Raw genomic sequence first — 27601 nt, forward strand, 5'->3', positions numbered from 1 at the left:
AATTACATGTAGTATACGGTATAAATTATATGTAATATACGGTATAGAGAGGATGAGTACGATTTTTTATATAGAAATATATTTTTGATGCTTCAAAGCAAAGGAGAAAAACAATGGGTCGAGACGGCTTCCACAGGTCGCAACTAGAGTTAGAGTCCCAATTCCATAGAAGTTTACTAGTGTGGCAAGTACCAACCGAGGTGGAGGTTTGAAAGGCCATACATTTTCCTTAAGGGTTGTGGCCTTATCTCCCTCTCTTCTTCTTTGTCTTGGTTCCGCACCCCATTCGCTCTTTGAAAAGCCTCCACGCCTCCGTCTACCCTCTGTCAATATTTCTACCGTTTCGCATTTATATGTTTATATTATTTAAGTACTTTTAGCAAGCATAGTCTTGTCACTAAATACAACAGTTTTGCTTTTAAAGATGGCTTCTTTCTTAAAAGCATTGACAATAGCTTATTTATATTCATATTCATCTTTATATTTACATAATATTTTTTTAAATTGATCTATATTAAATTATATATCTTCAAAATTTACATAACTATAAATAGTATTTATTCAAGTTTGAAGAACTATAATTCACTTTTCAAATATTATTTTATTATTTTTTCTCTCTCCTACCCATCAAAATCAATTTTGTGAAATTTGTATTAATATGATTTTGATATATTAAGTTTATATTAAGTTAATGATACAAAATGCTTTTTTTAGTATATATTAATATTTATTGATAAAAAAAATCATTTTGATATATAAAATTGATAATATTTAGATATATGAAATTTATATTTTTGACCATATTTTGTTAATTGTAAAATATATAAAAATAATAATTTAAAAAAAAAATTAAAAAAAATAATATTTTATTATTATTTAGTTCAAAAATACATAATTTAATATGAATTTTTCTTTATATATAAAATTAATCTTTAAAAATTATAATTTTAAAAATACATATAAAAAAATCAATACTAATGCTCTTAAGCGCTTCGTCCATTTACAGAACTCCAACACTCGAGCTCTGTGGAAGGACGATAACATTAACAACAACGCCTCTGCTTTCGTTACCCTAATCGGACAAGTCTCATCTCATTAATGTTCCGAAAGCCTACAACACGGGCCAAAAGCCCTTCTCTTTCGAATCCGGCGGTACACTTAGGAGTGGCTTCAAGCAGCAGAGCCTTGGTTTGGTTCCGTCTGCGATTGCGACCCCCAATTCTTCGGTCCTAAGTGAAGAAGCATTCAAAGGCCTCAGTGGTGGTTCCCCAGAAGACTCTCTGGATGACTATTATGACTCCGAGGTGGAACCATGTTCTGCTACCTCTGCGGGTGAGGAAGAAGTCACCATTTCCAAATAGGGTTTGCCTCAGAGTCTCGTCGATACCCTCGAGATCCATGGGATTACTCACCTTTTCCCCATTCAAGTATTATCCTCTCTCTCCCTCTCTCCCTTTTTTTCCTGGAATTGTTTGAACGAAAATAACTTTTCATCAAACAAAATTTAGGAATTTAAAGAAAGAAAATGAAAAAAAAAAATTATAGACGATTGTCAATTCAGTTGTGAGGTGGGCTGCTATCATTTTTTATTTTTTTTGCCTTTTATTTACGCAGAGTTTGGCTGCTGGTACAGTATCTAACTTCCATCATGGTCTGCAGAGGAAAGGGGCCCGTGGAAGAGTTTCTAGCTTTACCAATTGATAGGGTTGTAGGAAATTTAGGCGTCGTTTATTTTTAAAGATGAGATTATTTTTAAAAAAGAAATGAGTTGAAATTAAAGTTAAAAATTAAATAAAATATTATTAAAATATATTCTTATAATATTATTGCCTAGCAATAAACACAAATTAATTTTATAATTGAAATTTAAAAAAATTGAATTGTTTATTTTATTTTGTATGGAAATTTGAAAATATTGTAATGATTAAATGAGATGGGATAAGATATTTTGTGAAAGTGAACTAGACTCGCACATAATTAAGGGAACCATTGAAAGGTGATTAGGTTGCATTTAGGTATTGAGGTGATCTCAGATATCTTGTGAATAGTAAGGAAAAAGTAGTGAAAAAGTAATGATAAAATATTGAATAATAGTGAATAGTAGTACAAAATAGTAAAAAGTAGGTAAAAAGTAATTATAAAATAATGAACAGTAGTAAAATATGCTAAGAATACTCCACCACCTAAAACACTAGAAACGGGAACTACTCAAGAAACTATGAAGGCTTTTCCCAACCTAGCTTAGGTTTTTTGTTGTGCTTACCTATTTTTCTTGAAGTCTCTTGCTGTGCTTATCAAGCTTTTTCTTATCTTACTTTGACAAGCCACTTGAAAGGGCCTTTTGTATCAGTGAATAAGAGTTTTGTTGATGAGAAATAGGCATAACTCAGGTACATAGGATATATACAATAGCCACACCTAGGCATGATTGACTAGAATACTAGAAGAGTTATACTACACAACCACCCACTGTTCATGCAACCACCGCACTCCAGCCAACGTGACATTTCTTTTTTTAAAACGTCGGTGTTTTGGTCCATCTGCATCATTTCAATTCCCCCCCCCCCCCCCCCGCCCGCGTTCTTCTTCACTTCTGACGCAAGAAAGCTTCCCTGCGTTCTTTGCCCCACGGCCCCAACTAGTTTCCTTCGCCGGCCTGACCTTCTCCCTGCCCCGTGTGGGTGCATCAGTTCACCCCGTTTGACTTCATCACTCCGGCCCGTTTGGCTTCATCACTCCGGCTGGCTTTCTCTCTCGGCGCGTTTATTTCCGTACGATATTGAAAAGCTTCTCCATTTATTTTCGCCGCACAATCCTCCGGTGGTATCCTAGCTTCCCATACCCACCGACTGTCGTATTGCAAGGGTAAGAAAGTAAGGGCTAGGGCTTTTAATTTTCTGTTATGGTTTCAGCTCTGCATTTCTAGCATTTTGTCATTTCTATATTTTTTTCGTTTATGGGTCTGCGATTTACAGTATTGTTGCTTGAGAGTATTCAAGTTGTTTGCTTTTGATTTGATAACCCAGCAAGTCTCAACTTTTTGCTTGGATATAATCCTTCCCACTGGTAGCTACGCTGCTTCTTCTTGGATGAGTTCATAGTTGTTATCATCGTTGCACGTACAAACCAAGTTTACGAGAAAAAGAAACACTGGGAGAGATGGATGTAAGAGTCAAAAATTTAGGGAAAAAAGAAATATTTGACTGCTTTTACATTAATTACTATCACACAAAAGCTAAAACTTTTGACTGATCAACACAAAGGTTGAAGTTACATTCATTGTTGGCATTTGAATTTTAACAGGACATATCTTGTTAAAAAAGTAACTGGAGGCAAGCCATACCCGGATACGAAAGCTTAAGGAAAGAACTCCTAAAACTGGAAGCCGTGGTGTCTTCGGCAACAAATTAACAAACATGAATTTTTTTTCACCTCTATTTTTCCTAGAGTAACAAGTTTGTCCCAGCATTCCAATCATTCAAATCAATGCTTTTTCTTTCCCCTAAAGGCAGCTGGTATTGACCTTGTTGCAAGTAAAAAATAAAAATGCTATCTTTGACATCCCTGCACCTGCAAGGCTGCAACGTTAGGGGCATTCATTTGTGCTTGTCTGATTGATCAATGGTAAAGAAATATATGCGTTGCTTTTAATTAGTTTGAGGTAGGAATATTTTTGAGCTTCTAACTGATCATCACAATGTTTTACTTAATGCATTTGAAGCAAAGAATATGAATATTGAGTACAACTAGTGGACAAGAGCAATCTAATTTATTCTCATGGATAGTTCTTTTGGTATGATGCATATATTTATATATATATATATATATATAAATGCTAATAAAAGTATGATATAGGTTGGCCTCATTGATAAATGAGAAATGAAATCATGAGATTTGGATTTTTTTTTTTTTAACAGGTCTAGCCTTTTGCATCATTGCATGGTATTTTCTTATTGTTTTGAGCAGTTGTAGCCTTTTAAATCATTGATCACAACCTTTATCACATGATGATTGTTGCTGCGTCTTGTTTTAAATGAAGGCCCCCTCTGTTTCCATTGAAATCAAGATTCCCTGCTCTAGAGATCACTAACCTTGGAGACCACATTCAGAATTCTTTACTAAATTAGATAACTACATTTATGAAACAGTATATGTGAATTTTGTGAAGTCGAAATTGTATGCACAATCCATTTTGTGTAGCTGGGTTATTAGAAAATCTAGTTTTGCACTTAAAGTAGCCATTGCGTTTGTTTAGTGGTTAATATTTTTTGGAGATCATTTGTTGGTGTTGTTTGAAATTGACAGAACTGTTATGTGTCTGCAGGGTGAGTTATTGCTGTTGATTTTAAGTAGATAAGCTAGCCACTAAATTTAAATGCAAAATATACTGTCCCAAATGGTTCCTTAAATAGCATGATGGGCGAAGAGAAAGATTTGATGCCACCCAGGCCTTCTACATCGACTTCACCCACCCATGTATGATACACACATTGGTTATTTGAAAATGCTCAATGTGTTAGATATTGAGCCTTTAATGAATCCATGGTTTATTTGTATATTATAGGGATATCATGATACACTAAATCCAAATACAACGCCATATATGATGAATCTAAATACATATCCAACTCAATATCCGTATACTTGGGGTAGCCAAGTAAATAAATTATCTATATTGACTTTTTTTTTTTCATATGAATATTTGTTTAATTTTTTTTTTACGTGCTTGGGTTTGAGTTATTCTAACACAGTGGGTAATTGCAGCATCTGGCAATGCCACCCTTTGGGCCAACCATGCCATACCCTCCTTCGACTAATTTGGAGGAGTTGAGACAAGGTGAAGATACAACCCAGGTAGTTATTTTGAGTCAATTGTTATGTTATTTTTCGACGTACCTCCGTATTTTGGATAATGTGTAACACAATAATTAAAATACAGCACTCAGCAATGTCACCATGTGGACCAAGTATGCCCGTACCAATTTGCGCAAGTGGTTCATCATCTATGCCATTTAGTGTTGAAAGTGAAAATGATGTTGGAGGTACACTTTTAACAATATCCACCCCATCCATTGTATATAAAAAATTACTATGTGTCCTAACCACTCATTCTTCCTTTTCAGAAACTTCACTCTACAAAAATGTATCGCCAAATGCGGAGGGGATGTTTGAAGTTTCAGATGATGATAATAAGATTGAGCTTCCAAAAGTTGGTATGAAATTTGGTACTGATAAAGAGGTTTTGGTTTATTACAAATGATTTGCCAAACAAGAGGGTTTTGGGGTTATTATAAGAAGGACGAAGAGATATCTTGATGGGAATGCTAAGTATGTCACGATTGCCTGTGCATGCGATGGCAAGTACTATCCTAGCCATAATAATTTATCGAAGCCACGACCAACGACAAAAACAGATTGTAAGGCGAAGGTAAATGCTCGCCTTGTGAATGGGGAATGGGTGTTGACCAGTGTAGACCTTGTTTACAATCATAGTACTGTTAGTCCAAAAAAATCCAGATTTTTTAGATCTCATAAAAATCTGGATGAATACAATCAGAGGATGCTCGACTTGAATGATAGAGCAGGTATTTGGATGCATAAAAATTTCCATGCACTTGTGACTGAAGTGGGGGCTATGAGAATTTGGATTTCCAAGAGAAAGATTGTAGAAATTTCATTGACAAAGCTAGACATCTAAGAATGGGTAAAGGAGGTGGGAAAGCACTGAATGAATATTTTAAGAGAATGAGGAAAATGAATGATGGCTTTGTCTCTGTCATGGATGTGGACGATAAATTTAGAGTTAGGAATGTCTTTTGGGCCAACGCAAGAAGTTGAGCGGCATATGAATATTTTGAAGATGTGATCACGTTTGATACGACGTACCTCACAAATAGGTATGGAATGTCATTTGCTCCCTTTGTTGGTGTCAACCACCATGACCAGTCCATACTCTTAGGGGTAGGCTTAATTTCTAGCAAAGATACAAGTACTTTCGTGTGGTTATTTGAAGCATGGTTAGAATATATGAATGGACGGGCACCCTAAGCCATAATAACAGACCAAGACAGGGCAATGAAAAATGCGATTGACATTGTATTTCCGAACACAAGGCATAGATATTGTCTCTGGCATATAATGCAGAAATTGCCAGAAAAATTGGGATCCCACTCAGAATACAACGGGTTGAAGACTGCCATTCAGAATGTAGTCTACGATATACAGAGCTGCGAAGAATTTGAGGAGAAGTGGGAGCAGTTAATGCATAAGTATGATCTTATTGATAATGCATGGTTGCAGGGGTTGTACACCGAGAGGTCATTTTGGGTACCAATTTTCCTGAAAAGTGTATTCTGGGCTGGTATGAGCACTACCCAACAGTTGGAAAGCATGAACGCCTTCTTCGACGGATTTGTGCCTTCCGGTACGACATTAAAAGAATTTGTCGATCAATTCGACAATGCCTTGAGGAAGAAGGTGGAGACGGAGACGACAGCTGATTTCCAGTCCTGTAACCAAACAATCCCATGTGTTTTCCCATTCAAAATTGAGAGGCAGTTTCAGTCATTGTACATGAATGCAAAATTTAAAGAAGTCCAAGCAAAGGTTTGGGGGATGCTTTTATGTAACCCTTCACTTGTCAACAGAGTAGGTAGCATTTCTACCTATGATGTCTTTGAAGAAATTTTCACCCCTGATGGACAGTCCAAAATTATGAAGTACATAGTTTACTTGAATGAAGACAAATTTGAAGTTAAATGCACTTGTGCCCTGTTTGAGATGAGAGGTATTATTTGCAGGCATGCATTTAAAGTATGTATGTTAGATGAAGTACTTTCATTCTTTGCTAGAAAAATATGTGTTGGATAGATGGAGGAAAGATACAAAGAGAAGATACACACTGGTTAAGAGTAGCTATGATGATTGTTAAAAGATGTATAAGATTTGTGGCATGTGTATCTAGGAACGATGAGCATGTGAATGCTTTCTTTCATTTCTTGGATGAGTTTGAGCTGAAGTTGGTTGGAGTAGAGCTGAGTCATGTTCAACAAAGGTGAAAGAGAATGTGGATGCAGAAAGGGGTAAGAAAATATTAAGTCCACAAGTTGTTCAGGGGAAAGGGAGGCCGCAAACGCGAAGAAAGGTTCCGATGGTCGAGAAGGCTGCAGGGAAGAGAAAGAAGAAACAGATATTTCATTTTTGTTCATCAGTTCTGAGGTTATTAAATTGCATACATATGTTCATAATAGATGTTATTTTCTATTTTCCAATTTAGATAAAGCGGAAAATATTTGACGACGAATCACAAGTTGGTGTGGCCATTGACGAGGTTGTTATCCCAACCCAGTGTAGTAATCTAATACAAGTAACGCCTACAACCAATGATCAGGTGTGAGATTATTTTCACCTTCTCGCATTTATAGATTTTCCAGCAAAATAAACTTTTAATTTGTATATTATAGTAATTTATAAATTTTGCATATGTTTAGTCTACGCCAAGCTTGCCTCATAAAACTTGGCAGCATTGGAATGCCTTGGTGTATTTTGGAGATATGAGCATTTTGTGGACTGTGGTGGAAGAAAGATAGACACTTGGGCATAGCATCATTGTCAACTATGGTAAGTGGGAGAATATTTGTACACATATTTGTCGGGTCATGAGTTTTAATTTTCTACAATACACTACTTGTTGTTAAAAAAAAATTCTTTTGCAATACACTGATATCACTAAATTTTCTTTGCTAATGTCTATTTTAATTCGTCAAATAGCGTATATCTATAATCGCAGTTCCTCACTATTGTGCACATGCAGTTTTGTATGGGGGTAGAGAATGATCATCATCATCTTGGCCTACTACTATTGAAATGTGGGGAGAGCATTTTCTGTTATCTCGGCATCCGACCCATACGGAGTGAAATATAACATACAAGTGAAACATATATTTTGGCTATTGGGATTTAGAAGCTTGGCTTCTGAAACTATTTTTTGCTTTTGAATTAATTTGATATGAATGTTCAGATTTTGAAAAGTTTATCATATATGTGTAGGAATGATAACTCTGGGCTGATATTTGCATTTAATATCTTGCAGGTACTCTTGAGATATCCCTCAAAGTGCTTTTTGATCCCACTCAACTCCGTGGAATACGTACAATATTTTGGCTTATTTTTTAGATGCTATGGCATAGGAGTTGATTATTGTATATAACAAGTTGAAAGATGTACAACTTTTGTAAAGGAATTTGTATATGAGGTGGATAATATATTTGTAAATTCATGGTTGTATATGAAGTGGATAAATTCTATTTTCCAATTTGGCTATGAAGTGTAGTGTTGGGCAGCAGGTTGTGTTTCTTGTGAATGGTCATGAGTTACAAATTACTGCTATTTTCCAATTTGTATATGAATTTGTAGTGTTGGGCAGCAGGTAGCGTTTATTGTGAATGGTCATGAGTTACAAATTACTTCCTTGCATATGGATGTTACTCTCCATTAATATTGCATATAAACCATAGGTGACAATTTTAAGAACTAGGTTGTCCAAAAAACCATGGCAAAATTTTAATGAAATCTTATATATGAGTTGATGTATATTTTGGGAAAATATGGAAGATTGTAATAGGTTTTGACATATCAACTAATGCTAAATTTGTACGTGCCCCAAATGGGTTTGTAGAACATGCTCGATGGCAACCTGTAATCCAAAAAAGGCAAGGCTCAAAATTAAAGTACATGTGAATTGTTAAGTGGTGTAGAACATGCTTTATAGGAAGCGGCAGTATACAAAAAATAAAATAGACAGGAAAGTGAATATGCTTTTGCAAGAGAAAGAAATGCTTAAATAGGCTTGTCTACTAGAAATTGAAAAGGTAGTCCTTACAAAGTCAGATTATATTTACAACCATAATCTTGGCAAGGCGGTAAAATACAACAAAAATCTTGCCAACCTTACTTCCAGAAATGAAAAATTAAAATACAGCCAATCCGTCGTCATAATTATACATGTTAGGATAAGATAAAGTTATTTACATCTAAAACTAACATAATATATCTACATTTAGAACCAACCTATTACAAGCAAGACAATCCAAAGTACACACAACAAAATACGACCAATCCTATTCTCTACTATCCTTCTTCCCAGTTCGCCCTCTTGCTTGTTAAGCATATGCTCTCTCTCTACTAGCTTGTCCTTTTCTTTTTGAACTTCATATTCACGCAACAATAATGCATCCTCCCTCTTCCGCGATTCATTCTCTCTTCTGTTGTTTACATTCTCACGTACTACTGATTGAAATATATCTTCCCAAATGAAGAATTGACATCTTGGTTCTTCTTGTAGACAATTCAAGAATATGAAAGCTTAGGTAAATTGACTCATTTTTGTACATTAATTTCAAAAGCAATCCAAAAAAGGGGGAGGTTAATTACTGTGTAGTAATTTGGACAAGTATAAAATTTCCTTCCAGGATTTTTGTGGGTGTGGAAAATCTTTAATGGCGATTTTAAACCACACCAACAATTCAGTGAGTCAATTTCAAGATCATTAATTACAAAGGATGATGATTGACTCGATGCCATAGTTGATCTACATGATGATTGACAAATGATCCCCAGAATATATAAAGCTATATCGAATGCAATGACTACTTTAAGTGCAAAACTGAATTATTACGTGCACATACAAATTTTCAGAATTATTACAACGTAGGAGCATAATACAAAAGAGAATATAAACCTTCATTTAAACCACGAAGCATCATATAGAGATCATGAAGCAAGTAAATAACAATTTGCTACCTGACTAGGGGTATGGGAAGAAAAAATCTGTTTTCATTTATTGTTCGCATAAGTTTGACATTATTTTTTCAACAAACCAAGTAAAAAGTTAAAATGCTAACAGGCAATAAAGCAAAATTATTTATAAACATGTTGAGTTAAGTTAAGCACAATTATCTACGTATTTAAAACAAAATAAAAATAGAAAGCCCCTTGTAATCCTTTTTTCCCATTAAAATGAAGAAATATTCAAGTTTTGTGAAAAAGTTTCATTAAACATATCATTTTCCATTCATGTTTATGAGGAATGTTCATAAGGATCTTTTTATCCAGGTATAAGTCTAAATTCTTTATTCTTTTCCCCAAAATAAAGCTCTATATATGCATGTTTTTTACTTTTTCCATCTATATACATGGATGTCCTTTTACATTAAATGACGTTAGATAGCTCTGATAACACTACTCTTGATAAAAACCTTGATTGGTACTCAAAACAAAATTAGTGGCTACAAAGAACCTTTCACTCAAACCCATTCACAATCCATGCCCATGATTTCCCTCTCCATCCCAACCAAATTTATGAATTAATACACCCTCACTAACACTATAGTACTGCAATGAGATCATCTTAAGACTATAATGTCTCTACAAGGATTTTTTCACCAACTCCAACGCAATATTAGGACCATTAAGGTAAGAAAAATGCTATTTGGTCATTTCCATTTTTCTATTCAAATAACTGTCTTCATGCGCTACCACCAGATTTACTAAAAACAACAAAAACAAAAAGTGGTTTTTATAACTTAAGATTCTAGTCTTAACATTACCACGTTGAGAGGGCTTTCTGAGTGGTAAACTTTAGATAGCTCTGAAAACATTACTCTTGAGAAAATTGGTACTCAAAAAAAATTAGTGGCTACAAGTAACCTTTCCCTCAAACCCATTCACAATAATACCCATGATTTCCCTCTCCATCACAACCAAATTTATGAATTAATACATACACCCTCGCTGAATACTATAGTACTGAATCAAGCTCGGGTCTGTTTTATCCATGTTTTCCCCTTCCAATCAATCCCAGCATGTCCCTCATTTCAGATGTTATCAACAACCAACAAATTTGTTGCTACATACAACATCAACAACCCAAAATAGCCAACAAAAAATAGATCAAACAGCAGATCAAACAGAGGATCAAATCCCACATCCATAAACACAAAATATCAGATATGCTAGAAATGGAGAGATGAAACGAAAAGAGAAAAATATAAACCTAGAAAAATAAATATAAAAACCTAGAAATATTTGTTGCATTTTTATTTATTGATCTTACCCTTGCAAGATAATAAACAGTGGGTCGGGCCAGAGCGACGGAGTGCGGGCAGAGGGTCAGGTCGATGCTGTGCCGTACGGAAATGGTGACCCTTCGGATAAGTTTCCTTTCCCGTGTGCCGGAGTGATGGAGTGAGGGCAAAGGGTCTTTCCGGCGAAAGAAGGGGTGAGAGAGAAGAAGAAGGAGAGTCGAGTGAGAGGGAGGAGGACGGACGTGAGAGGGAAACGGTGTTTTGGTCTGAGGGCGTCGTGAGAGGGAAGAGGGAGGATCGTGAGAGGGAAGAGTGAGGTCTGAGAGGAGTGCGATTTGAATTTCGTCCCACCCGATGCAAAATTGAGTTAAACCGTGATGTTGCCACGTCAGGAGTGCGGCGTGCGCTTTAAAAACCAGGGGATGGATAGATTAATTGATACTAGAATACAAGGAACTAATGAACATTCAGCCCATTGAAATATATTATGATCAACCAATGGAGTAAAGTGTTCAAAAAGAAAATTTTAAGTTCATTAATTGACCTCTCTTCAATGCTTCTTTCATTCCTCTTCCTTTAAAGACGCCACTATAGACTAATGGTGACCATCTTCCATATTGTTGAGATTTGCGAATTACCATGTAAGCCTATCTGATTTGCTAGGAAATCAACTACCCTTCTTGGCACCCAAGCTGACCCCATTCTAACAATTAATTCATTCCATCAAGGCTTGGCAACCTCACAATGAAGAAGTAATTGTTTTACAATCTCCCCATTCTTTTTGCATATGCAACACCAGTCCATTATGATAATTGTTCATCTTCATAGATTATTGAGGGGGAGAATCTTCCCCATGGAAGCCATCCATACAAAGCAAGCTGCTTTTAGGGGAGCCTTAGTCTTTAAATACTCTTTTATGTTTTGTATGAGAGACTTGTAGAAAGCGCAAACATAAAACTTCCCTTTGTTCAATGGATTCCAGATGATCCTATATGCCTTGCCCACCCTCACTCTAGTGGAGTAGACAAGATTGCAGTACTTAGTGAGTGCTTCAATTTTCCAATCTTGTACGGCTTTGAAAAAAGTGACCTTCCATTAAGGAAAGCCATTGGACAGCTCTAGGAGATTTGAAACTAAGGCTTTTTGCGACCTCGCAGTTCCAAAGTTTCCGGGATATACTTCCTGTATGGACTTGTTACCACACCATAGGTCATGCCAAGACTTGATTCAAAACCCATTCCCCACCTCAAATTGAATGTAAATAGAGAAAGTCCCCCACCCTCTTCTTATGTGTTTTCAATCTCTATCCCATATGGTCCACTCACCTCATTTGTGCTCCATCCACCCAAATCCTCACCAAAAATTGAGTCAATTATGGTCCTCCATACAACCCACCTTTCTAATGGGTATCTATATACATAACCACTTTCCCAATAAAGCGCTATTAAAAACCAAGAGATTCCAAATTTCCAAACCTCCTTTGAGATTGGATAGCATACCATGGACCATTTCACCAGATGGAAATTAAACTCATCATCCATTCCTCCCCATAAAATTCATTCTCTAGCCTCTCTATATGGTGAGCTACCTTAATGGGAAGTGGGAACAAGGATGAGAAATAAGTAGGCAAGTTGCAAAGAGTGTTTTTAATCAAAGTTACCAGATAGAATTTAGGCCATGTTAAGTATAAACCCAACCCAAGATATGGGAGATAAGTGCATGAGAGTAACATGATGAATGAATTATAAAGTTGCGGGAGTTCAGGAGCCAAGAGTGTCATGGGTAGTTAATGTCAAAAGATAAGGGGAATAGCAGTTATGCATGGATAGAGCAGTTATAACGTGTATTGCATGCCATGTGCATGCTAAGTGTTATTAGCTTTTACTTTTATCATTAGTTTGAAAATTTGGTATTTAAATTATGTTTGGGAATAAGATTGAATGAGATAAAATAAAATTAGATGAGAATTTTGTATCTCATCCCATACCCCAAATCCGCCCTTTAACTTCCTAAGTGCAAGTGCACGCATGTGTGTGTATGTGTTTATTTCTATAAGATATGTAACCGTTTTGGTGTGTTGTTTATTTACTCTGAACTGTGGTTATTCTCCTTCCCTCAGTGGAGGTTATCGTGTAATGTTCTGATTCAATGCATTCGATTGTTCCTTTATGCGTGCTTTCTTCGACTAGGACCTATCATACTTCCCTAGCCGAAAAGGACAAGTGATTGTATTGAAGAATTGATGATTCCCTCTTTGCCAGTAGCTACTTTAGATATGGCAAATAGTTTAAGGGTAGGTTTGGCAAGTGGGATGAGATACAAAATTCTCATCTCATCTCATCCTTACAACTTTTTCAAATTCTCACACAAAATATAATAAAAAATTTAACTTTTTCAAATCCCAATTCAACATTTTCAAATCCAAAAACAATAATAATATTAAAAAATAATATTTTAAAATTTTATCTAAGACTAAACATTCTCATCTCGCCATCCAAACCTACCTAAGTCAAGTCTAACCTAAGAACCATTAGGTCACTTCATTGATGGCTTAATATGGCTTTGTTAGGTATTAGAATAAGTTCCATTGTTGTCAACTTCAGTGGAGTTAGTATTGCTTCTTATAGTACATACGATCAACTGTCATATTAGCAACCCTGATGCTGCTAAAGCAATAGCGTTTTACTTAATAATATTTTGGTGTGCAGTTTATTAATTTGATTTGTATTCAAACCCTTTTAGCACAGTCCAATTAGTTGCTCCAAAAATTTACTTTTGTGTAATGCTACCATTATGTAAAGCACACCTATGATCTGGAATAAATATGAACTGATGAATGCATTCTCTATGCTTTTCAATGGTATATAATATTTTGTGAATGCTAAAGTTGGCTTCACCAATAAAAATAAGTTGGCTTTAAATGTCAACCTGCCTCTTCTTATTTCATTTCCTAGATTCCAAATTTTTCAGTTTTCCTCTCACTACAAGAAAGTACACCTTTTACAGCACCAAAAATAGTCGCAAAAACCCCACATAATCGCTGGAAATAAATTTTCTCAGCAAACTTTTTTGTGCTCGGTGTTAGTCACAATTGTCTACTTATTTTTAACTTCATATAGCGAAAGGTGAAAATCGCTGAAAATATTGAAATATTTCCAGTGAAAGTTAACGCTGCAGATAATTAAAAAATCGCTACCATTAATGTTCCAATGTTTTCAAGAAGTCGCTGCGAAAAACATTTGTAGCGTAATTATTTGTCGCAAAATTATAAAAAATCGCTGCCAATAAGCTACAATTTTCAACGCATTATAAGGCGTTGGATATATAACAACATTATTTGCAGCGTTTTACTAATACGTTGCAAATAATTTTATTTACAGCATTGCATACCGCTGCAACAAATATTAATAGGCAGCGTATTAATATGGCGCTGCAAATATGTCACCAGTTGCAGTGGTTGGAACCTTTATTTCCAGCGTTTTTGGGCGCTGGAAATAATTCAAAACAATTGTTTTTCCTTTAAGCAGCGGTACTAAGCGCTGCATTTAGATCTGATACGTAACCCTGAAATTATTTCCAGCGTTGTATTTATCACTGGGAATAAGTTTTCAACTATTTTATTTTTAGTCCCAGCGATTAAACCAACGCCGATAATAGCCTTTTTTGGTTCTTATCCAGCACGTAAATGTTACATCTTTGTTTGAGTACCTAATACAATTCCAACTCAGACCACAACAGATATAACCGAAATTCTAAACAAACATTCCATTTATCCACTATACTGCCCATTTAACAACCATACCATTTTCAATATAATATAAAATCAATCATCCAATACAACACTGTTTGATTGATCTATTAGTAATCAATACATTGGCTTGGTGCATTAATGGAAGGGAATTTAATGTACTATAAAATCAGAGCAGCATGTCTCCAACACAAAATACAATCAAAATTATCTCCATATCGTGCTCTCAATAAACACCAATTAAAAGGCCAACAGGTCAGGAGGTGCTCATGGAAATGGACCAGTGGAGCTTCAACACCTTGTTGGCTGGAACATCTATAGCACAGCTGCACCCATGCGACTATACAAAGGTTACGGACCCCTTCAAGCAGTGTGGTGCAAACATCTTTTTCCAGCTGGTGTGAACAAAATAATTTCTGTCATTTACATCAACATTTTAGAAACTTCAGCCTCTGCATATTAAGGAATATGCACTTCAAAATGGTAGCACCCACTTTAAGCATTACCGGAATGTTTTCTTAGGGATCTACACATTTGTCTACTTATCTGCATATAATATATATATCTATAATCACTAATGCTGAATAAAACATCATTAACTACTTTGCATTTAAGATCTAATTAAATGCATTTCAAACTTGCATATAAAAGCATATACAGATTTCACATACCCCTTTAATGAATGCCTTTACTGCATCTATGTTTTGGGCAAACATAGATTATGTCTAAGATTGGAAAATGACAGCAATTCATGCCTTATTTAATGCCTGTCTTTTCATTAATATTCTCCCTCTCTCTCTCTCTAAGAATGCCTTTGATATCGAATTGCAAGTCACCATGGACCCCCCACCGACTATACTGAATTAAGAATAAGGAGATCACAGGCCAACAATTGCCTAATCCCCTTTAAGTACAACAACATTAATACCACTTCCCAGGCCAACTATACTGAATTCAGTTTACAGATTCAGCTAGGGGAAAAAAATACCAATTCCCCCGACCTTTTAAGTACAACAACATTACCCCATTCTAAATCAGAGACTCCCCACCAAATGGACTGGGATTGGAAAAATTCTACATTCCATGCTTTACTGTTTGCCTGCCTTTTCATGCATATAGTAGAAAAGTTTTATACCAATCCCAGTCCTATGTGCATGTTTAGAAAACCCATGCCCAATACATATAAGTATGATATGATAAAGTAATTTTTTGCAACTAAATGTAAAATCCATCAAATGGAAATGTGGTAGCTAGAATTAACCAACATTAAACAGTTTGTTAATGTGTAATTATCCAAGAAAATCTATAACATCTTGGATAATTGTGAAAAACTTTGTGTAGAAATCTGCCCATGCCCAATACATATAAGTAGTATTTATATTTTTCTGTTATGTTTAAATTATGAAGTAGTATCAAGGTCCCCTACATGCCAAGCAGTAGGGGATCAGGCTATCTAACTTATTGCTAGCTGCTCAATGGAATTTATTATGGGCATTATCTTATGTGTTAGATAATGATGGTAAGAAAGTATCATGGGATTGCATCTTTATAGGTCTGTAGGTGTTGCTTGTCGGAAGGAAATGTACCGAGCAAGCAGAAGCATCCACTTGCCCAAACATATGTATATAGTTTACATAATAATATTTTTGGCATTTTATACTTCACAATTTCAATTTTAACATTTTAAAATGTTCTACTTTGAAAAATATTTATATTTCTCTTAAAAACTTTCATTTAATCATATAGCTAGAGTTTACAAAAAAAAAAAACTTTAGCGAAAACAAAATAAACTTTAAAAAATATATTTCAAAAATTTCTCATCTCTACCCATATGTACTAACGACTCAAGTAAGGCTTAAGTCATATCTCCTATACTCCAAGGTAAAAAAAAAAAACAGTTAATAATACAATTAAAATTCCTTAGAATAATTAGAAAAATCGAGAATTTCTCATTCTCGAGTAATTTGAGATTCTCATTCACCTCTTATACTGAAAATATATTCACCACTTCCAGGAAGCGAATCCAAAGGTCGGATTCACCTTAGAGAATTAATTAGTATTAGCAAGTAATAACCAATAAATTCTCTAATGGACTTAAGAGTCTAGGTTATGACTCAAACCCGATTTGAGAAAACACTTACAACTTCTCATGTAAATTGTCTAGGCCGCCTCCAATAAGCGGGTAGGATGCGCTATTAAAGCCATGCCCAACCAGGGAAGCCATCCACCTCCGATTGCATGCCCCTTCCTATTTTTCACAATCTACCCATTTTTCACCATCCCTAATACAAATCATATCTGATCAAGTTTTTATTTAAACAGTTCTCAAAATTTTAACAAAATCCAATAAAAACAACATCTCAAAACTTTTCATAAAACCTCTTAAACATGATTCTCAACTATTTCCTTTTTCAAACACACTAACCAACGAGCTGTATACATCCTAAACCATGCATGGCCACAGCATCATGTTCTTGCTTAAAAAGATAAGTAAAACGAAGCAAATTCACTGCATGGCTTATACTGTTATGATATGAAATTTATTGAGCTAGCTGAGGACTGTAATGATCAAATTAAAGTACTAAAATCTTAAAAAATAGGGAAGAAAACAAACAGACTGAGTACTGCTGCTAATTAACTAATATATATGTGATGTGACAATCAAGTTCAATATTACTTGACAATTAACACCAATTATATATATAACTATGTACAGGCCGCCAGCCACCATGTGGTGGTGGAGCACAATATAAAGCTACAACCCACATACGTAGAATTTCTATATATTTCTTTTTGAAGTTTATAAAAAATTAGTAGGTAACATTCAGGGAGATGTCATGGCATATAATATTTTATTGCTATTATTAATATACTTGGGAGTACTCATTTGTTGTACTATATGCTAATATATTAATATCGAAATACTACGTCACGGTCGTCCTATCAAAAATTTAAATTAATGAAAGAAAACATAAATTTAATTAGTAATTATTTGTCAATAATACCCTGCATATAAGGCATGCATACTGTTCACATCCCCAAAATTTTCCATGGAAATAAGGAATGGGATGGAGATGTAGTTGTTGTCAACAAGTTAAATTGATTTCTTAAAATTTAGAGATTTTCATAATGTTCAAAACCGGATGTCAATGCTCTTTAACTAGGGTATGTTGGATATCGGTGCCAATGCTCACTATCTAAAAGTTACATATATAAGTACTGATGAATATATTAGATAAATAAGATTTTTAAAAGGATATAGTGGCAGACCATAGACCTTCTGGGAACTACTATTGTCTTAGGGATCTCACACTCCTATCCCATTCAATTTTCCCATTTTATTCTTCTCAAAAAACTACAAAATTATCAATAATATTGTTCCCAATATATAAAACAGAGGAAATAAAAAAATAAAAACCACAATAAATATGGATGAAGAGGGTGCCTCACCCTCCATTTTCATCCTGCAATTAACATCAAGCAATGTTACATTTCCAATAAATACACGGAAAAATTCATGCTGTGTCCATACTTTCCAGCGTTCACAAGCAATTGTTAACATATATATCGAAAATCGCTACGGAAAAAGGTCATGCATGTTACCCACAAAAGCCTCTGTTTTTCCAAGAAAGGCTGTCCGAAATTTGCTATTATGCTCATACCCACAACTTAGACAACCCCGTACACAACAAACAGAAGCCCTTGGTGCGAGAGGAAGAAGATAGGAATCGGATTGACAGTGAAAAAAATTTAATTAATGTGGAAACAATCAGGCAAGGTACTTCAACATAAATACATGCATGAATGGGGAGCTTTTATGCGACTTAAGGGGAGAAGAAAACATTATACCTTCAGGTCTCAAAATCTGTCCCCGAAAACACAACGCCGGTCGATTCCCCAAAATGAACCCAACACCGTGAGTTCCCAGCCGAATATAGAGCCACTTGAACACCCAAACTCACAATAAGGTCTTCGTTGCTTGAAATGTACAGGAAAGCCGCCGAGAAACACCAACCGGATGGTGAAGGGGGTGGGAAAATGAAGACTCCGAAAAGGAACAGAACTACGTGCATGTGTGTACGTTGTGAAACCTAGCTTCAAAGTGCCGATAATCAGTGGGAAAATGCAGGGGATTTGCAGGAAATAGGTTGGAGGAAAATGCAGGGGATTTTGCCGAAGAAGCTGGGTCGGGGGAATGGGGGGAATGATTTGGGACTAAAGGTACTGTTTGGGGGGAAAAGACTTGGGGGGAAATAAAGGGAAATGGTGATGTGTTTGGCACCTCACTTGTTCCAACGTTCCTAGGCGCTACAACAAAAAATTTTAATTAGCAGCGCCGATAGTTGCTGCTATTATCCACATAATCGCTGCAATAAAAAGTATAATTTATTTTGTTTCCGTTTCCTTCCATTATAGCAAGCTTATCTGGAGCGATGTAAAAATCACTAGATATAATACCCATCTGCAGCGAATTTTTTTGTAGTAATTAAAAAAACGCTGGAAAAAGCATATTTTCTTGTAGTGTCTTCTAACTAAGTTTTGCAATTTTACACTAAAAAAAAAGTTTTATAATTTTACTTTCTGTTCTATTTTAGGATAAAAATCTTGTTTGCTTTGTTATTCTTAATGTCTATCTTTGTTATTTTACATAAATAATAACTGTGTGTGTGTGTGCCCACGCGCATGTTTGTGTGTATGTGTGTATTTATGTCTATGATTGCATATACACTATGATAGTTTTTTCCCTTACCTATAAAAAAAATAATTTTTCCCTTTATTCATATAGAGAGCTGTTTTAGTCCCAGCATTGGGAAGTCAAGATCTCATTGCTCGTGCAAAGACTGGGACTGGGAAGACGTTAGCCTTTGGGATCCCAATTATTAAACGCCTTTACGAAGATGATGAATAAAGAGGGTCTCAGAGGTTTTTGGAATATCAAATATGTTAAAAGCTACTTCTTGAAATTTGACCATTTGGTGGTCATGTAATTCTTTATATTTTTGCTGGCGGTCTGGTCTGACTTCCTAGAGTTTTGGTTCTTGCACCTACACGGGAGCTAGCAAAGCAAGTGGAAAAAGAGATTAAAGAGTCTGCACCTTATTTAAATTCTGTATGTGTTTATGGAGGTGTTTCTTATGTTACACAGCAGAATGCACTTTCCCGTGGAGTTGATGTAGTTGTTGGGACTCCTGGTCGAATAATCGACCTGATAAAAGGTAACAGCCTCAAACTGGGGGAAGTTCAACATTTGGTCCTTGATGAAGCTGATCGGATGCTTGCGGTTGGCTTTGAGGAGGATGTGGAAGTAATTTTGGAAAAGCTTCCACGTGCGCGTCAGAGCATGCTGTTTTCTGCAACAATGCCTGGTTGGATAAAGAAATTGACACGGAAATATTTGAATGACCCGTTGACAATTGATTTGGTACAACTTCTTTCTTTTTTATTCTCCAAAGAATTTCAGAACCTTCATGTTTCCACATCATTTGTGATTAGATAATCTCATGGGATAAGGCATATAAGCATCTCCAGCATCTCCTTGTAGTATGCATTTTGAGAGGTATACTATCAATGTTGGTTACGGACACCTTGTGTATGGTTTCCTTATCACTCATAATAGTCCATGACATGTTCTTTCTAATAGCGCAAGGGGTGAGCACAAGATGCTTATCGCCTAATCATATTGCAGATGCTTAGCGATAAAATAAGAAAAAATAATGTGAACTGCTTTTCAGCTTGATTTGAACTGTGATATTTGGATACTTGTTTTTTCTTTCTTGTAATGCTTGATGCAAGCTTCAAGTTGTGACATTCCCTCATGATAAGATAATCACTTTTTTGAATTTTTTTTTTTTTTTTTACTTCCACTAAAAGATTCTTTTATGGGTAAAGTTAGTAGCAAGGTTAAAGCTTTTGCTTATGGCATTTGAGAAATCTTCATGTTCAGCCTTCTGTCTAGTGGTCCAGATTTCTCAACATGTAATAGTTAAACATGACATACTTCTGATGATGCTTTGAGTTGTAAATAAATAATGTCCATGTTTAACATCAGTATTAAGCAAGAGTGGAAATTAAGGGCTCGTTTGAACACTTGGATCGGAGTAACTTATGGGATGTTTGAAGAATGAGATGAGATGAGAAATCTGTGAATAATAGTGGACTGATTTGAGTTAAGATGTTTTATGGGATTTTAAGATAAAGAAGAGAGAAAAAGTTTAAAAATATTATAAAGTTTAAATATTTTTAGAATATAATTTTTTAATATATGTATATATATTTTTTGTATTTGAAAAAGTTGAATATTTGAAATTGAAAAATATTTGTGTTTGAGTGATGTTTGAGAATGAAATGAAATGAGAAATTTTGAAATGAGATGAAATCATCTCTATTCGCAAACAAACCCTTACAATTCTGTGAATAGTAGGGAAATGGCTTGAGTTAATATGTTTTATTAAGTATTGAGAAATAAGAAAGAAAAAGTTGAATAAAAAAGTTAAGATATTATTTTTTAATATTATTTTTATTTTGAAGTTTGTAAAAATTGTATTGGTTTTTGTGTTTGGATAATGATTAAATAAAAATGTTTAAAATTTAAATTTGAAAAGTGTTTTGTGTTTGAGTGATGTTTAGGAATAAAATTGCGAGAAGTTTTAAGAACTTTGAGATCCACCCGTGGGTAACCCAAGTGGTAAGGGTGGACTTATGTGCATGACCCCATGTCACAAGTTCATTTCCCCCGAGGATCAATCATCAAACTGCGATTTAAGTGGAAGGCCATGGTAGTGGATTGTTGTGCTAGTCTCTCCAGGGGTTTAGGTTTCATGGGTGAGTCCTAAGGGTTCTACTGTGGGGGTTCCCCCGTCATCAAAAGAAAAAAAGAATTAAAAATTTTGAGAATTCTATATCTCATCTCTATGTCCAAATGAGCCCTAAGTTTCAAATCTTATTTTTGTCCATTTCTCTTCCCCTCCATAGGTTGGTGATCAAGATGAAAAGCTCGCTGAAGGGATAAAGCTTTATGCTATAACAGCCACTGTTATGTGAAGCCTTGACCATTTGGCAAGTCCACAATGATGAAGATCTCTCTCAAGTCTTATTAGTTGTTAGTCTTTACATACTTTGTATGTATTTGAATCTACATTTCCATTACTCTTATTATGTGATTTATTAATAATCATGTTAACCGTCTGTATACCTCTCAATCAATAGAATATTTTATTTACTTTTCTAAAGGCACAAGGTGAATTAATATGCATGAAAAAATATTTGACATTCATTATTTAAAAAAATTGAACTTTTTTTCCTAGTGACTCTCTTGTTTCTACTTTTCTTTTTTTATAATTATCTCTTGTACTAGTTTTCTAATATTTCAGGAGATAATGTTGTCAAATTTCATTGCATCATTAGTCATGTCTTTGTGGACAGCTGACTGATAAAAAAAAGTCTCTGTGGATGACTCGTCTAATTTAATTTAAAACCTAAGGGGATTTCTTCTTCTTCTTCTTCTTCTTCTTCTTCTTCTTCTTCTTTTTTATTTTTTATTTTTCCATTTTACTGAGTGTGAATTTACTTTTCAGGTATATGCAAAGGGTGGGAAGACCATTGTTTTCACGCAGACTAAACGTGATGCCGATGAAGTCTCAATGGCATTAACAAATAGCATTGCTTCCGAAGCATTGCATGGAGATATATCTCAACATCAGAGGGAAAGAACATTAAATGGATTTCGACAAGGGAAATTCACATTGCTTGTCGCCACTGATGTTGTATCCCGTGGCCTTGATATCCCAAATGTTGACCTAGTAAGTTTGTGGAGTTTCTTTATGATCGATAATGGAGATTCTTTATGATCGATAATAAAATTCATGTATTAGCTTTGTGGATCCTGGTATCATGTGTTTCCTAAGATAAAATCTAGCATCATAAGAATAAGTTTTCAAAACAAAAAAAAGATACGAAATTGTAGCAGACTTCCGCTCATATTGGGACTCTTCACTCCTGCGTCTAATTGCTTGTTGCACCTACAAGTTTTAAGACTTTGCTTTTATTAAAAATCTGCAACCCTTACACTTTGCTCAAATATTAGGATTCTAGATTGTTCTTCTAATGTGTTGGAATTCTCTTATTTCACTCTTTACCCCTTTCTCCAGGTTATTCACTAGGAACTTCCCAATGATCCAGAGACTTTCGTGCATCGCTCTGGTCGTACTGGACGTGCAGGAAAAGAATGTACTGCCATTCTCATGTTTACTAGTAGCCAGAGGAGAACAGTGAGATCCCTTGAGCGTGATGTGGGATGCAAGTTTGAGTTTGTTGGCCCACCATCTATCGAAGAGGTTCTGGAGTCATCTGCTGAGCAAGTGGTTGCTACTCTAACTGGAGTTCATGCCAAGTCTATAGAGTTTTTCACGCCAACTGCACAAAAAATTGATTGAAGAACAGGGAATAAGTGCTCTTGCAGCTGCACTAGCACAATTGAGTGGATTCTCCCAACCTCCTTCATCCCGGTCTCTTATAAATCATGGGCAGGTAAATAATGATCCTTCTATTTTTTGTAAAGGTCTCATTAATATTAACAGTTGAATTATGATCCTTTGATTTTCGGTTTAAAGCTTACTAGCCCTCACATTCCCTTATCAACAGTTTCTTCTTTGGGAAATGACAGTACGTACTTGAGTATTGAAATGCAGTTTGTTCAGTTGTTTTCAAATGATTTTCAACTCAACCGAATGTATGCAAAAGAAAAACTCCTATTTGCTTGATGATAAAGATATCCCTGTGATGCCAATGGCCCTTTGGCTTGATCTAGTCTCCACCTATTCCAAGTATGGTGTGTGATATCGAAGGGTTGAATCCCCTTAATCGTAGTTTCCTAGATAGAAAAATCCTTGATTAAGGAACATATTAAAAAGCAAAATTATTTGAAACGTGTAGTAAGCTCAATCCTTGAATGCCTAAACCCTAATCTCAGGGCCATTACTTGCAATGTCAGAAGTTTCATGATGCCTAAAGATGGCAAATTCTAAATTCATGAATTTTATATGCTAAAATATGTAGTGCTAAAAGATTTTTTGGCTGTTCTCAAGACTTTGTGGTGTTATTTGCAGCCTTGTATTGGGCTATGATTATTTATTCATACTAAGAGCACTAGCAATGGTTTATTCATCTTCATTTTTAAAGTCAAATTTGAAGAAACTTACCACAATTTCATCTACATTGGTTTATTTATCTTCATAATTTTAAATAACTATGAATAGTAGTTCTTTATGTTTGAAGATGTCATTTTCCTTCTTCAAATATTATTTTATTGTTTTTTCTCTCTCCTCCCAACTTTCTCTTTTCTCTCTTTTTCTTTCTTTTCTTTTTTCTCTTCTCTCTCTTTATTATTTTATTATTATTTGATCAAAAAATACATAATCCAATGTAGGAATTTTTCTTCATATTCAAAATCAATCTTCAAAACATGTAATTTTACATATGAAGATAAAGAAACCATTGCTAATGCTCTTACTTGTATTGCAGGGATGGGTTACATTGCAATTGACTCAACATCCACCTTATTCTAGTGGATACCTTCCTACTAGATATGTCACCGGGCTTCTTTCTGACATTTACCCTGTAACTACTGATGAAGTTGGAAAAATACATCTAATTGCTGATGAAAGGGTTTGTATATAGAATGAGTAATGTTAGATTGTTACAACCCCTAGAAAAGTCACATTGGAAAAAGCCTTGACACTGCCCTTGGGAGGTAAGGACAACACCTTGGCTAGCCCACAAGCATGCCTTGGCTCGTGGGGTGACACACACGAGACGCCCAGCATGCATGCATGCCTTGGTCCGCGCGGTGGCACACACGGGGCGCCCAGCATGCAGGCTAGCATGGCTAGTGAGAGCTTGCTTGCGCGCGCAGCTTGGCTCCGCATGCCCATGAGAGTCTAGTGCGCAGGCCCATGCGCACCATGGTGGGCGCAGCCCTTGCACGCACCCATGCACCGCAAGGCCTTGCGCTGCACTTCCAGCCCACCCAGCCATACTTCAGCAAGGCTAGTGGCATGCCCACCAGGCATGCCATCCAGTGCACGGCTCTAGCCCGTGCCTTGCAGAGCAGGTCAGTGGCATGCCCACCAGGCATGCCATCCAGCGCATGGCTCCAGCCCGTACCTTGCAGAGCAGGTTAGGTGGGCATGTCATCCAGCGCATGGCTCCAGCCCATGCCTTGTAGACTCAGCGCCTAGGCCACCAGCCTAGACCATTCCGTGCACCACCATGGCTCACCATTAGCAAGCCATGCTGTACCACCTGACCATGGACCAACCCAAAGACCGTCATGCACCCACTGGGCCATGCATGCCACGGCTAGCCTTGGTCCATGACCACTATCATGTTATTTATTTTATTTATTTAATTTTATTTAGTTATTTATTTTCAAGGGACCTATTGGGAGTTTTCAATTTGTTTTGCTTATAAATAGGACATCTTTCATTTGCTTTAGAATCTTTTGGCAAACTCCTAGGGAGAAGACTATTGTTTGAGAGATCACAAACTGGTGCCTTGCACTTGGGATTTTTGGGTGCAATTCGTAAATCCCAAAAAGATTATCACACTTTGCAATTCGTGAATAAGTGTGATTCATTTATCTTGTTCTTGCAACTTGGTGCAATTCATGAATCCAAGTTGAGTTCTTCAATATATGAGGTTTACTCAATTCTTGTGCAATTCGTGAATCAAGTATTGAATTTGTATTGTTTATGCTTTTGTTCATTCAAGTTCATAAGTTTGTTCTTTTGTTCTTGAGTGTTCTTCATAGTTTTTGCTCTTCCAATCCATCCAATCCATAAAATCTCCCAACACTTGTGTTTGTCAACTTTCCATAAAGTGTTTACTCCATTTTTTTAGCCTTGGCCGAAATTCACTTCCTTTGGGAATTGAATTCAAATTTTGGCAATCTTTGCCTAATTTGAATTGCCAAATCTGCCCACTCATCTTGCCAATTAAGGTTCCTATAATTTAGGAATCCTAATTGACCAAGCCCTCCTTCTATAGCCGGCCATACACCTCATCCCTTAATTTAAGGAATTGTCAATTATCTCCAATCCCTTAAATCCCTCATCCCTTAATTTAAGAAATTGTCAATCATCTTCAATTCCTTAAATCTCTCATCTCTTAAATCTCTTAAGTCCAATTTGACTTATTAAACTAGCCCACCAAATCGTCAAGGATTCCTACCACTTAGGAATCATCCTAAAATCCTATCCTCCATCCACTCAAATCACTCAATCCCTCAAACCACCCTATCCCTAAAATCACTCTATTCCTAGAATTTCTCAAGTCAAGTAAAACCCTAAACCTTCATCCTAGCCATCCATCATACATCTTCCAAACCCTAAACCTCATCTTCCAAGTGGCACCAACCCTAGCCCACTCTAGTGTCGTGCGCCCATCACCATTGAACTCACCACAATCCCTTGCCCATTTCCATCACTTCATATACCCATCTTTGCCCAAACACCTAACCACACCATACCCAAGTAGTCATCTTGACCACCATTGCTCGAGAACCAAGCAAGAGAGGAACAAGAATTCGGTCATCACAAGACCACTATTGGCGTGGAGGACTTATTGTCTAGGGACTTGACCAGGGTCCCTAACATAGATACAGTCGTAGAGTGTGCAAGTACCACGCAATCCATTTGAAAAAGAGTGAGGCCGACTATTAAAAAATTAATTTTTTTTACGTGGATCCCGTATTTACTCACTTTTTTTCAAAAGGATGGCGCTGCGCTTGCACTCTCTATGACTGCAAATATTATTTCTCATACACAATATGCACTGCTTATTGTGTTTTTGTAACTCTATATCAATGCATTCCATTTTTCTATTATAAGTTATGGTTGTTTCTTATATCAAGTCCAAGGAGCTATTTTTGATCTTCCAGAGGAGATTGCAAACGAGTTGCTGAATAGGCAAACACCACCCGAAAACGCTATTTCCAAGATTACCAAGGTCGATATAGATTTTTCCCTTTTGTATTATAGTTGCTTCTACATGACTACATATGTTGCATGTGCTGGCTATGATTTGATTAATTTAAAGTTTTTCTATGGGTACAAGTCTTTGAATTAAACTACCAACGTAGAAGTGAATTCGTTTGTTCTTCTATTTTAATGACAGTTGCCTGCCTTGCAAGATGATGGCCCTCCAAGTGATTATTATGGCAGGTTTTCTAGCAAGGATCAGAATAACGGACGTGGATCTAGGGATTGGAGAAGTCTTAGTGGATCTAGGGATCAGAGAAGGTCTTAGAAGCTCACGGGGTTGGGGCAGTGGTCAAAATTCTGACAATGACTATTTTGATTATTATGGCAGGTTTTCTAGCAGGGATCGGAATAACAAACGTGGATCTAGGGATCGGAGAAGTCTTAGTGGATCTAGGGATCGGAGAAGTCTTAGAAGCTCACGGGGTTGGGGTAGTGGTCAAAATTCTGACAGTGATGATGGGTTTTTTAGTAGTGGCAATCGGAGTTATAGAACTGATAACAGCTGGTCGTGATTTTCAAAGAGCAGTGGAGATGATAGGCTGATTGGAGGTAGATAGTCAAGAACCAGAGACAGGTATATCTCATTTAAAATTTCTTGATGTTTTGTGAATTCCTAAAAGAACATATCCTTAATTCTGTAACTCGTGTCAGTTGGCATTGGAAGTGTTACAAAGGAATTTATTGGCAATTCCCTTATGTAGTAAATGATACTAGGTAGGAACATATGACAA

At 36.0% G+C, this 27601-nt stretch overlaps 1 protein-coding gene and 1 pseudogene across 3 annotated transcripts; both read left to right on the plus strand.

Moving 5' to 3' along the window:
- Nucleotides 1–1076: 1076 nt before the first annotated feature.
- LOC122301577 lies at nt 1077–27382 on the plus strand (annotated as a pseudogene).
- Nucleotides 1358–8344, plus strand: LOC122295755. Of its 3 annotated transcripts, XM_043104962.1 has the most exons (6): nt 1358–2865; nt 4325–4476; nt 4765–4854; nt 4940–5042; nt 5124–5213; nt 8093–8344. In XM_043104962.1, the coding sequence occupies exons 2-6, from the start codon at nt 4414–4416 to the stop codon at nt 8173–8175; spliced, it is 429 nt and encodes a 142-aa protein (XP_042960896.1). In that variant the 5' UTR covers nt 1358–2865; nt 4325–4413; the 3' UTR covers nt 8176–8344. The 3 variants fall into 3 exon arrangements, with proteins under 3 accessions (XP_042960896.1, XP_042960907.1, XP_042960885.1); XM_043104973.1 differs by lacking the exon at nt 4325–4476; XM_043104951.1 differs by lacking the exon at nt 1358–2865 and having other exon boundaries at nt 3825–4476.
- Nucleotides 27383–27601: the final 219 nt, after the last annotated feature.

Source organism: Carya illinoinensis, chromosome 2 (assembly GCF_018687715.1).
Source record: "Carya illinoinensis cultivar Pawnee chromosome 2, C.illinoinensisPawnee_v1, whole genome shotgun sequence".
Taxonomy (NCBI): domain Eukaryota; kingdom Viridiplantae; phylum Streptophyta; class Magnoliopsida; order Fagales; family Juglandaceae; genus Carya; species Carya illinoinensis.

What these genes read in the sequence shown, in the direction of transcription:
- LOC122295755 (XM_043104962.1), top strand. Translation starts at nt 4,414, where the DNA reads ATGATGGGCGAAGAGAAAGATTTGATGCCACCCAGGCCTTCTACATCG. An exon ending in CATCGACTTCACCCACCCAT is followed by an intron (nt 4,477 to 4,764) that starts GTATGATACACA and finishes GGGTAATTGCAG; the next exon opens with CATCTGGCAATGCCACCCTT. An exon ending in AAGGTGAAGATACAACCCAG is followed by an intron (nt 4,855 to 4,939) that starts GTAGTTATTTTG and finishes ATTAAAATACAG; the next exon opens with CACTCAGCAATGTCACCATG.